Source organism: Ictidomys tridecemlineatus, chromosome 5 (assembly GCF_052094955.1).
Source record: "Ictidomys tridecemlineatus isolate mIctTri1 chromosome 5, mIctTri1.hap1, whole genome shotgun sequence".
Taxonomy (NCBI): domain Eukaryota; kingdom Metazoa; phylum Chordata; class Mammalia; order Rodentia; family Sciuridae; genus Ictidomys; species Ictidomys tridecemlineatus.
This window is the reverse complement of record NC_135481.1, coordinates 112,333,491-112,345,973: the sequence shown is the minus strand read 5'-3', so window position 1 is coordinate 112,345,973 and position 12,483 is coordinate 112,333,491. Positions and strand designations below refer to the sequence as shown.

The 12,483-nt window shown below is 36.7% G+C and overlaps 1 protein-coding gene across 8 annotated transcripts in view; it reads left to right on the top strand.

The window, feature by feature from the left end:
• The window catches only part of Atxn3 (ataxin 3), a 40,644-nt gene that overhangs the window by 8,589 nt on the left and 19,572 nt on the right, over positions 1-12,483 (top strand). For 3 of the 8 annotated variants that reach the window (XM_078050731.1, XM_078050730.1, XM_078050732.1), the window contains exons 4-6: positions 2,357-2,442; positions 2,845-2,911; positions 6,335-6,422. In XM_078050731.1, coding sequence (XP_077906857.1) covers positions 2,357-2,442; positions 2,845-2,911; positions 6,335-6,422 — 241 coding nt within the window. Of the gene's footprint in view, positions 1-2,356; positions 2,443-2,844; positions 2,912-6,328; positions 6,423-12,483 lie in introns of those variants that run through there. The other 5 variants (XM_078050733.1, XM_078050734.1, XM_040275281.2 and 2 more) reach the window with 3 other exon arrangements.

The following is a 12,483-nucleotide window of genomic DNA, read 5'->3' as shown; positions in this document are numbered from 1 at the left end:
TCCCTAGTGCTTTCCCCTCCCTCCCAACCTCCCACCCTTTTGTCTCTTTCCCGATCTCCCTTTGATTTTTAGGAGATCACCCCACCTTTCTTTTCCTTTTTCCTCTCTAGCTTCCACACATGAAAGAAAGCATTCAATCCTTGACCTTCATAATAATCGCCTTTTTAAAAAATGTTTACTTTTTAGTTGTAGTTGGACACACACCTTTATTTTACTTATTTATTTTTCTTAATGTGGTATTGAAGGATGAACCCAGGGCCTCTCAAGTGCTAGGCAAGCTCCACCTCTGAGCCACAACCCCAGCCCATAATCACTTTTTAAAAAAAATACTTTTGGTTGTAGATGAATATAGTACCTTTATTTATCTTTAAAATTTTTCTTTAGTTGTCAGTGGACTTTATTTATATGAAGTGTTGAGAATCCAACCTAGTGCGTCACACTTGCTAGCAAGCACTCTATCACCGAGCCATAATCCAAGACCAATATAATGATCACATTTTGAGAAAGATTATTTACTTTGTATCTGAGTGATAATAACCTTATATCTAATAAGTCACAATCTTTTTTTTTTCTTCTCTTTTTGTGGTGCTGGGGATTGAACCCAGGACCTTGTGCATTCGAGGCAAGCACTCTACCAACTAAGCTATATCCCCAGCCCCATAAGTCACAATCTTTTAAATTTATTATCTCTTGGGTGAATTTGAGAAAATCTAATAACTTCTTACCTCCCCCACCCACTTTTTTTTTTTTTTTTTTGGTACCAGGGATTGAACTCAGGGGCATTCGACCCCCGAGCCACATCCCCAGCCCTATTTTGTATTTTATTTAGAGACAGGGTCTCACTGAGTTGCTTAGCACCGGCTTTGAACACCCGCCATCCTCCTGCCTCAGCCTCTCAAGCCACTGAGATTATAGCATGTGCTACTGCGCCTGGCTGCTTCTTATCTTTCCTTTATTTTATTTAAAAAATATTTTTTAGTTATACATGGACACAGTATCTTTATTTCGTTTATTTGCTTTTATGTGGTGCTGAGGATCTAATCCAGTGCCTCACAGGTGGGAGGCAAGTGCTCTACTGCTGAGCCACACCCCCATCTGCCTTATCTTCCCTTTAAATTAGCCTTATAGTTTTATGGTCTGTAGCTTTTGATCTATTTTTTCTTATTGCTCCATTTATTTACTTACTCACATGCTAAGTGCATATTCTGTCACCAAGTTACATTTTCAGTCCTGTGGTTGTTATGCACATTTGAGATTCTTTTGTCCATGAATGTGTCCTGTTTCTGTAGTATGAGGCTGTCCTCTGAGGAACCTACTTCTGCAAGTATCTTGGTTTCCATTCCCCTGTGCTACTCTCTCTGGACTTCTCATTCAGCAGCTTTTTCACGCAGTGCTTCTTCGTTTTGCTCTTAATGGTGAGGGCCACTCAGCTGGGCTGGGGACAGAGTAAGAATGGCCCAGCACTGGCATTTCCTGTGCAGCAGCACTGCTTTCCTCACTGTTGACCTGCCCACTGCGTTGCACTCACTGCTTGCTTGCGCTGCTACCGGGATGACTTGCTTCTTTATTGGCCACCTTGGAGGCCAGAGAGTGAATTTTTAGAGATTTCCCTTTTTCTCAAACAGCTGGAAATAATCAACTTGTCTTTTGTTCTACAAATTACAAACTCATGACCACAGGAAGAAACTCAGTCTAAATTCCCAAGAAGAACTTATTTTAGTAGATGTGTGATTATTGACATTGCACGTGGTGAGTTGGATGTAACTTTTCAAACGCAGTGCCCACAGCAGCCTGATTATCAGATCTATATCATGAACTAGTTTTAAGAACAGCATCAACATGACGGAATACACATCTGGATTTTTGAACATCTCAGGAACCTGGTTATAAAAAGCACTTTTTAAAAATACATATGTGTGCCAGGTGCAGTAGTACACACCTGTAATCCCAGTGGCTTGGGAGGCTGAGGCAGGAGGATTGCCAGTTCAAAGCCAGCCTCAGTAAAAAGTGAGGTGCTAAGCAACTCAGTGAGACCCTGTCTCTAAATAAAATACAAAAAAGGGCTGGGGATGTGGCTCAGTGGTCAAATGCCCTGTCCCTTCTCCCCCACCCCCCGCAAAACAAACAAACAAACAAACAAAAAAACAAAATATGTGTGTGTGATTGTGTGTGTGTGTTTGTTTTGTGGATTTAGTAGTACCTCTATGCAGATGCACTTTTTTTTAAAAAACCATAGCCTTTTAGAGAAATGTACATATGAAGTGGAATTACTTACATAAGTAACATGACTATGCTACTTAAATTTAAAATTGAATGGTTTAGCTCGTGAAAAGTTGCTATTATTTTTTTTAAACAGGTTATAAGCAATGCCTTGAAAGTTTGGGGTTTAGAACTAATCCTGTTCAACAGTCCAGAGTATCAGAGGCTCAGGATTGATCCTATGTAAGATTACCTTCTTTTTTTTTTTTTTTTTTTGGCTTTTTCTGAATCTCTTTTCCTAAATTTTATATTTAAATTTATAATTTGTTAATGAAGAAAAGTATATTTTGAATGTTTTGGTTATCCCTGTTTCATTCCCTTAGACTTCCCCTATTTTATCTTTTGATGTCCATGAGTATCTGCCTTTTTAAGTTTCCTGTACTCTAGTCTCCTTACTGGCACTCACCTGACCCAAGTGGTGCAGAAGGCTGTACTTTGGCACCACATCACTAAGCTGATCATTCAGTTGTGTGACTTTTTTAACAAATTAATGATACTTAACTGTAAACATCTTAAGTTTCCCAAATTTTAATGAATATGAACTCTTACTATTTCAATTTAATATGTATTTTTTTTCTTTTCTAGAAATGAAAAATCATTTATATGCAATTATAAAGAACACTGGTTTACAGTTAGAAAATTAGGAAAACAGGTAATATTTCTGCTTTTTTTCCTGCCTTTCTTTTCATTCTATACTCTATTTAAAATTAAAATGTAAGGGTCAGTACCTTTAAAATAAAACTGACCATAAATATAGATGGGGCATGGGTTTGGTATGGTTTTTTTTTTTTTTTTTTGGCAGTGCTGGGGATTGAACCCAGGACCTTGCGCATTCGAGGCAAGCACTCTACCAACTAAGCTATATCCCCAGCCCCCATAAGTCACAATCTTTTAAATTTATTATCTTTTGGGTAATATCTCCAGGGCCTTGTGCCTGTTGGCAAGTGCTCTACCACTTAGCTTTATCCTCAGCCTCCATTCAGTGGTTCCAATTTTGATGGATAGATATTTGCTATTTTAAGAGATAATTCGATTTTCTTTTATAGGTTTCTTTGTGACAACCATATACAATTTAACTATCATGATAAAAATTTTATATTTAAGACAATGCAGATATTGTTACTTTTCAGTAGAGTTTTTTTGTGATGAATGTGTTCTGCCCAGTAGACTCTCACATTTAGAAATTTGTATTTAGCTTAGTACTGACCCAAAGCCTGATATCATGTCAACCAGGAATAAAAGTATGCAAACAAGTTTGCTTTCGTGTATCAAGATTATTTGGGCTGGGATTGTGGCCCAGCAGTAGAGGACTCACTTAGCATGTGCAAGGCCCTGGGTTCTATTCTCAGCACCACATAAAAATAAGTAAATAAAATAAAGGTATCATGTCCAACTACAACTAAAAAATAAATATTAAAAAAAAAAAAGATGGGCTGGGGATGTGGCTCATGCGGTAACGCATTCGCCTGGCATGCGCGGGGCGCTGGGTTCTATCCTCAGCACCACATAAAAATAAAATAAAAATGTTGTGTCCACCGACAACTGAAAAATAAATATTAAAAAAATTCTCTTTCTCTTCTCTCTATCTTAAAAAAAAGATTATTCAAAGAATTCTAAAATGCCCTCTAATACACACATCTTCATTAAATCACTTCTAAAAAAAAAATTGTGTTTTGAACAAGCTTTTTGAAGAAACAGAATCATTTAAAGTTCTTTTTTATTAGAATTTTGAACTTTTTTTTAATATATATATTTTTAGATGTTGATGGACCTTTGTTTTATTCATTTATTTGTATGCGGTGCTGAGAATCGAACACAGTGCCTCACACATGCTAGGCAAGTGCTCTACCACTGAGCCACAACCCCCCTCAGAATTTTGAATCTTTAATAGAGGGTTACTGAAAACTAAATTGTATGATTAAAAAAAAGAATGAACTCAATATATGCAACAACATGGATGAATTTCAGAATACCATGCTGAAAGAAGCCAGACACAAAACACTGTTTTCTGTGTGGCTCCATTTATAAGAAAGTCCAGAAAAATGGGAAGTAAGCTATAGTGACAGAAAGTATATTAACCAGTGATGGTGTGGGGATGAGGAAGGAGGGAAGCAGGAAGAGGCAAGGGCCGCAGTAGGGTGCTGGAAACCCGCCATAGTGGGTGCTTTCACTCTCTTGCTTGTCTGGATGGCTTCATGGGCATAAACATGTTAAAATTGTAGATGTTAAGTATGTGCAATTTATTGCTCATCAGTCATACCTCAATAAAGCTGTTTAAAAGAATAAAATGAGTGAAAAACAAAACAAGTGAAGAAAGAGTGCATTGAGTTAAATCAATAAAAGATAATTCAGAAACAATATCCTGCTGTCATCTTTGAAGTCAGCCACCTTCAAGCAGCTTTACCTTACCTGGAGCCACAGGTCAGTGGCAGAGTGAATGAAGGCAAGGCTCTGGATTCAATCCCCTGCACCCCCCTAAAAAAATTCTTTATTTTTTTTCAAATTTTTGTAGTTGTAGATGAACAGAATGCCTTTATTTTATTTGTTTATTTTTATGTGGTGCTGAGGATCGAACTCAGTGCCTTACACATGCGAGGCAAGTGCCCTGCCACTGAGCTACAGCCCCAGCCCAAAAAAATTGTTTCTTAAGGTCCTCCCTGAGGAGCTGAGAGGAAGTAGATATGTAGAGACTCAAGATTATATAGGTCACCCAGAGGGAATTCACTCTGGGAGAAACCCAAGCAGGAGGTTGCCAAGATGATTTAACCTCTGGATTTTATTTATAACTTCAGGAGTTTTTTGATTTTTTTTTTTTTCCCTAGAGTACTGGGGATTGAACTGAAGTCCCCATGTATGCTAGGCAAGCACTTTACCGCTGAACTACAATCCCAGTCCCTATCTTCAGAAAATTATGTCAAGAGTTAGATATTTCACTTTTTTTCTGTTTAATCACTAGGTTTTTTCTTTTCTTTTTTCTTTGTGGTGCTGGGGATTGAATCTAGGACCTTGTGCATGTGAGGAAAGCACTGTACCAACTGAGCTATATATCCCCAGCCTGCAGAGAAACTTCCATGTTATTATTTTGAGATTTTTTTTTAAAATTTTAATTCTTCAAAATTGAATTATCATTTTTTGAACTAATTTACCTTTGACCAATACAGATGTCAAATTTTGGTTTGTTATCTTTAGTTCTGATTCATATATTTTTTTTTAAATTTAGATTTTTTTGTTTCATTATGGATTCTGTTTGAGGTACCTGTATAACAAAAGAGAAGACTGGAAAAAAGTATTATCAGGAATGTCAAAATCTAGGAAAAGTATTTAATTGTTCATGATGTTGACAACAACTTTGAAACTTTTTTATATCCTGTAGGTTAAAGTTGTACTCTTAAAAGGAGTTACTAAATCCTGTTAATTACATGTAGTGGTGGTTTGGTAAACATGTTGAAGGGAATTAGTGATTATAAGTGCTCTTTGTGCAATGTCTCATCTTTCTTACAATTGGATTCTTTTTACCAAAATTATCAGTAGTGGGAAAACTTTGTGTAGTTGCATATTTCCAGTATGATATGATTAGTTATTGATGCTTTGAAAAAAGATTTAGCCATAGTTATCAGCAAAGACATTATAAAGTACTATTAGTTTCTGTGTGGAAGGGATTTAAATTTATGGCTTGAAGTTTTTTTTATGTGTGTGTGTGTGTGTTTTCCTGTACTGGGGATTGAATGAGGTGCACTCTACCAGTAAGCTACATCCCCAGCACATTTTAAGACAGGGTCTTGCTAAGTTGCTGAGGCTTGCCTAACTTGCAATCTTGCCTCAGCCTCCTGAGTAGCTTTGATTACAGGTATGTAGCCATGCCTCACTGAAGCTTCTGCTTTAAAAAAGCATTTAATAGTGATAACACTATGCCATTTTTTATCATATTGTTTTTAAAAGTCTCAAAAAAACCCCCTCGATTTGGCATATTTTCATCATTTTAGGCAAGCTTACTAGTGGGTTATATCTATTAACATGTGAAACTTCTTTATTTCATATAATATATACTAAAATGTTGACTTTTTTTTCCCCCCAGTGGTTTAACTTGAATTCTCTTTTGACGGGTCCAGAATTAATATCAGATACATACCTTGCACTTTTCTTGGCTCAATTACAACAGGAAGGTAAATAAAGTCTTAAAACTTTGTAATGTTGTCTTTCAAAGTAGCTAAATAGAACTGTGTAATAAAGTTTTTCCATCAGAGGCAATAAAAATCTTTACATTTTGGGTGGTGAACTTTAGCCTGGGATCTGGATGATACTGTTCAGAGTGATTTCTCCCTGACGCCTGAGGCTTCTTTAACAGCCCTTCTAAGTAATAGTTTTTCCTTTCATGTCCCATATACCACAGGCCCAAGGGGAGATATGGATATTCTTCTTGTTTGTCCATGTCCCTTCTAAGCCAGTGTTCCTCCCTGTTAAGTCGAGCTCCTTTGAAATATATGCCTCTAGACTAGGCTGTATGTGTCCTTTTGGAGTCATCCCTGAGCTGCCTCTGTTTTCACTGGAGATTTAAGGATTCATGTATATCCCCCACCTTCAATTTCTTATATCATTCTTAGTGATTTTTTATATCAGTAATCAATCTGACCACCTTCTTTCTTAAAAGATTGTTGTCTTCACTTTCTCTTTGCCATTACTGATAACCATAACCATTGTCAAGTCCCAGTTATAAGCATCCTGTTCTTTGACTACCACCTCCTGTCTTTAGGCCATGTTTTCTCTGTTTTTCGCATTCTAACAATTCTTTAAATTCTACCATGGGACCCAGACATCCCCTTAAACGATTACTTTCTTTTTTACCCTGCTTATTTTCTATGATCCATCAATATTTTTTACTTCTCTTCATTCTTCAATTTCTTTCCCTTTCTCCCTCCATTATAATTTTAGTGACTAAAATCTGAACTCTACTTATAATCCTATTTTGGCCTTGGCCATTCCTGTATCACAGCAACAGAACATGGTTGAAAAAATAACATAAAATATGTTGATTGGTCTTGTGATTACAGGTCTTGTGATTATTAATGTTCCCTTGATGTGCTGCCTGAACTGCCTATTGTATTTCCTTAGTAAATTCATGTACCATTCTCCAAGATGATTATGTCATAGCTTATCTCTTTAAACCTTTGGCCACTTCCAGCTTCCTTCCTTCCACCTTGCTTATGGAAGAGCATGGAAGCAATTAAAATTGAACTTTATTGTCCACCAGCAAATCTGCCAGCTTGTTTATATCTGCTTGTGTTTGAGCCTCTTAAAATAGATGAACTGTCTCCTGCATCCAAACTAGACCAACCCCTCCATGTGATTGGATACCAGCTCTTCCTACTTAAGATGCCCCTGCTCTTAGCTCTCCATTGTCTTGGGTGATTATTTCTTTCCCCTTTTTAAATTTAGTTTTATTTTATTCCTATCAGTGGAGAAATAGCTCTTTATCTCCATTGATTAAAAAGGAAAAGCATCTCTTAATTCCACAGAACTCTGGCTGCTTCCCATTTTAAATTTTCCTCTTGAACTCATCCCTAGTGTGTTGTCTCCTATTCTTGAACTCATTCTAGACTTGCTGCCCAAACCAGTATGTCACTGAAAAACCTTTCTCAGTCTCACCAGTGACCTCCGTTGCCACTGCTGGTATTCAATTCTCAGTCTTCTTTTTATTTGAGGGTGTAGTTGATTATACCCTTTTATAAACACAACAAAACAAACATTTTAAAAAATCAGACAAAATATATAACAAATGACACCTGCCTCATGTACCCTTCACACAGCTTTAACAGTTATTATAGCCTTTTATTTGTACCTTGTCTGTTTCTTTCCACTGTTTATTTTGGAGCAAATACTGGGTATTTTATTATTTTTCTATGAAGTATTTTCTTAATAAGTTTTTTAAAAATGAAAACTAAAAAAATAGCCAAAATAACTGTATTCACATCTTAAAAAATTTAATCACAGTGCTTTTAAAAACATCAAATACCCTGTGAGTATTCAAATCTCTAGTCTCTCTGGTTGTCTTATGTGTTTACAGTTCAGTCTGGTTTGAAATAGAATTGTATTGGGTTGGTATATTTCCTGAATCTAATTGTAGGATTCCTCTCCTCTTCATTTTTTCCTGTATTACTTTATTTATTTTATGGGGTAGAGGATGAGTCATTTGTCCTGCTTCTCAAGTTCTGGATTTTGCTCATTAACCTCTCTTTTTCATGTCCCTAGATATTCTGTTGCTGGTCTTCAGATCAGTAGACTTGATCCAATTCAGGTTGATTTTGGGGGTAGATAGAGAGATTTCACAGATGATGTGGCTCTTGATAGTTGTTCTTTTGTGATCTTCACCATTAGTGATTAATGCCTAGATCCGTTTTTCACTGAAGGTTGTAAAATGGTGATATTAGAATCCTGTCATTCCTTCATTTATTAGCTGGGATACTTCTATACCTCATTTATTTCATAAATAAAATACTTCCTCTCCTCATTTATTTCATAGTTTATATAGAAGAGGAAGAATAAATATTTTTTTCCCTCAATCTTTTGTGTGTGTGTGTGTGTGTGTGTGTGTGTGTTTGAACTCGTGGCTTTGCACATAATAAGCATGTGCGCTGTTACTGACTGAACACCTCTGTCCTTTTGTCAGTTTTTAAAACAAATTGGTTTTGTGTGTCCTCCAAAGGTGATCAATTAATTTTTTCTTTTTTTAAAACTAAAGCACCATTATAAATTAATCAGTTAAAATGTAGTTCACATGTTTCAGTCCTTTGTAAATATTATTCATATTAACATTCAAATTGTACCATCATTGACCAGTGGGAACACTTGGGAGTAAACTTTCTTGTTTAACAGGATGTTCCAGGTTTATCTGTGCATTTCCTGCCCTCATTTCTCCAAGGATACCTGGAGCCTTTCATTAATGATAATTACAGATCACAATCTGAGCATGGGGGCATGCTTCTTATGACTAGGTTGGACATCTTCTTGTCATTTCGATTTGCGTTTGATTACAGTGTTTTTCCTTGTTTGGTTTTATATACTTGGGTATCTTGTCTTTTAGGCCTAAACCCTTGGTTCCTTGTCATGTCTTGCTTTTTTGAAACACCCTGCTCCTGGTTTCAAGGTCCCCATGCTCTGGTTTTCCTCAGGTCTCATAGGCTGCTGCTTTCAGATTCCTTTTATGGATCTTCTCATTTCCAATCTGTAACTGTTGAAGTGATCCAGGGTACAGTTCTTGGACAGTTTCTTAATTATGTTCTACTCCATGATTCTGTTAACTCTAAGATTCTAACAGTATTCTAACAGTTCCCAAACTTTTTAACCTAGATACCTGCTCTGAACACCAAACTCCTAATTTTGACATTTTTACCTGGTAGTCCAGAAAGCAGTTCATGTTAATTCACAAAAAAACTGATTTTTTTTTTTTTTTTTTTTTTTTGCTGCTGGAGTGTTATTTTAAAAAATATAATGCATATTATATCCCACACTCACTCTTTACCATTCAGTGGCTTCCCAACACACTTAGAATAAAATTTAAAATTTTGGATAAAACCCAAGAACTCTACTACTTTACCTGAATGAGGCAGAGTGTCTACTTTTAATGACATGCTCCATGGAATACCAAGGTGAGCTGGCATATTTATTCTATGATCTAGAAACAATTTCAGTTTTACTGGCAGAAAATGTGTTAAGCCATGTGAACTGTGAATATACTTGTTCTTGTAAAGTTAAATGTACTAGTTTGAGTTTTACATGAATAATTCTTTTGATCTTTGATTCATTCTTTTTTATTTTTAAGAGAGAATTTTTAATATTTACTTTTTAGTTTTCGGCGGACACAACATCTTTGTTTGTATGTGGTGCTGAGGATCGAACCCGGGCTGCACGCATGCCAGGCAAGCGCGCTACCGCTTGAGCCAAATCCCCAGCCCTAATTTTTATTTTTTTTATTAGTTGTTCAAGACAATACAATGATCTTGAGTATCATACATTTGATTCAAATAGGGTATGAATTCTCATTTTTCCACATGTACAGATTGTAGGATCACATTGGTTATACATCCATGTGTATACATACAGCAATCCTAGTGTCAGTTGTATTCTGCTGCCCTCCCTATCCCCCCTCCACTCCCCTCCCATCACTATTCTCTATTCATACTACTGTGACACTTATCTCTTTCTCTTTTTTTTTCCTTCCTTTCCCCCTCACACCATCGTATATGTATTTTGTGAACCCATAAGGGTCTCCTTCCATCTTTACATGCATTTCCCCTTCTCCCTCCCTTTCCCTTCCTCCTCTTTTCCTTATTTCGTGGTAATCTTCTTCTCATGCTCTTCCTTCCTACTCTGTTTTGAGTCATCTCCCTTATATCAGCAAAGAGATTCGGCATTTGATTTTTAGGGATTGGCTAACTTTGCTTAGCATGATTTGCTCTAGTGCCATCCATTTCCCTGTAAATGCCATGATTTTGTTATTTTTTACTGCTGAGTAATATTCAATTGTGTATAAATGCCACATTTTTTTAATCCATTCATCTGTTGAAGCGCATCTGGGTTGGTTCTACAGTCTAGCTATTGTGAATTGTGCTGCTATGAACCTTGACGTAGCTGTGTCCCTGTAGTATGCTCTTTTTAGGTCTTTTGGGTATAGTCTGAGAAGGAGAATAGCTGGGTCAAATGGTGGTTCCATTCCTATCTTTCCAAGGAATCTCCATACTGCTCTCCAAATTGGCTGCACCAGTTTGTAGTCCCACCAGCAATGCAGGAGTGTACCTTTTTCTCCACATCCTAACCAGCACTTGTTATTGTTTGACTTCATAATGGCTGCCTTTCTTACTGGAGTGAGATGATATCTTAGAGTGGTTTTAATTTGCATTTCTCTGATAGCTAGAGATGATGAGCATTTTTTCATGTACTTATTTATTGATTGCTTGTATATCTTCCTCTGTGAAGTGTCTGTTTAGATCTTTGGCCCATTTGTTGATTGGGTTATTTTTTTGTTGTTGTTTAACTTTTTGAGTTCTTTGTATACTCTGGAGATTAGCGCTTTATCTGAAGTGTGAGGGGTAAAAATTTGTTCCCAGGATGTAGGGTGCCTATTTACCTCACTTATTATTTCTCTTGCTGAGAAAAAACTTTTTAGCTTGAATATGTCCCATTTGTTGATTCCTGATTTTAACTCTTGTGCTATAGGTGTCCTATTAAGGAATTTGGAGCCCGATCCCACGAGATGGAGATTAGGGCTAACTTTTTCTTCTATTAGATGCAGAGTCTTTGGTTTGATTCCTAGTTCTTTTATCCATTTTGAGTTAACTTTTGTGCATGGTGAGAGAAAGGGATTCAATTTCATTTTGTTGCATATGGATTTCCAATTTTCCCAGCACCATTTGTTGAAGATGCTATCCTTTCTCCAGATTCATTCTTAATATTCACAAAGGATATCCAATAATAATCAACAAAGTTTAAGAGAATTTATGGTAGAAAAACTTTAAATCAATTAGATGTAGGTCTAGCCTACCTGTATTCAGTTTCTGTGTGGAACATCCAGCTGGAAAAGCCCTGGCCTCCTGGCTCATATTCATAAAAAATTATATTGGAGAGTGTAACTCCTTCCAAACAGGAGCTACATATTTGTCATTTTGGCTAGATTTTATATTAACTTTCTACCTCCCATTTTCAATTAGAAGGGATGAGTGTGGGTTATGGTGGCCAACAGCTGTTTGCACCTGTGACTCATTTTAATTTTACCTACATTACCCGTTGTTATACACATTATCTTACTGTGTCTTCACATCAGTTTGGAGTAAGGTTCTGGTATGGTCTGATCAAGAATTGAAGAAATCAAGACAGATTGGTAACATAATTGACCAACACCATGCAGGTGGGAGGTAGAAGATCTGAGATTGACCCTACATGGTCCAATTCTAAATCCTTTGTCCTTCCCCACTTCTTTAGTGAACTGCTTCTCTGTCCCCATTTAGTGAGTAGTCTGTTGGGTCAAGTTCTGTATCAGTAGGGCTTTAATAAACACTGTTCCCCTTATTTCTCGTAGTCACTCTGGAAGATAACTATTTTAGTGTTATAGGTAGGGAAAATGAGGCTCAGAGACTTTAAGTAATTTGTCCTGGATGAATACATGTAAGAATCATCATTTGATCCCAGGTCTTTCTGCATCTTCAGCTTGGTTCCCTCATCCCCCCATAATAT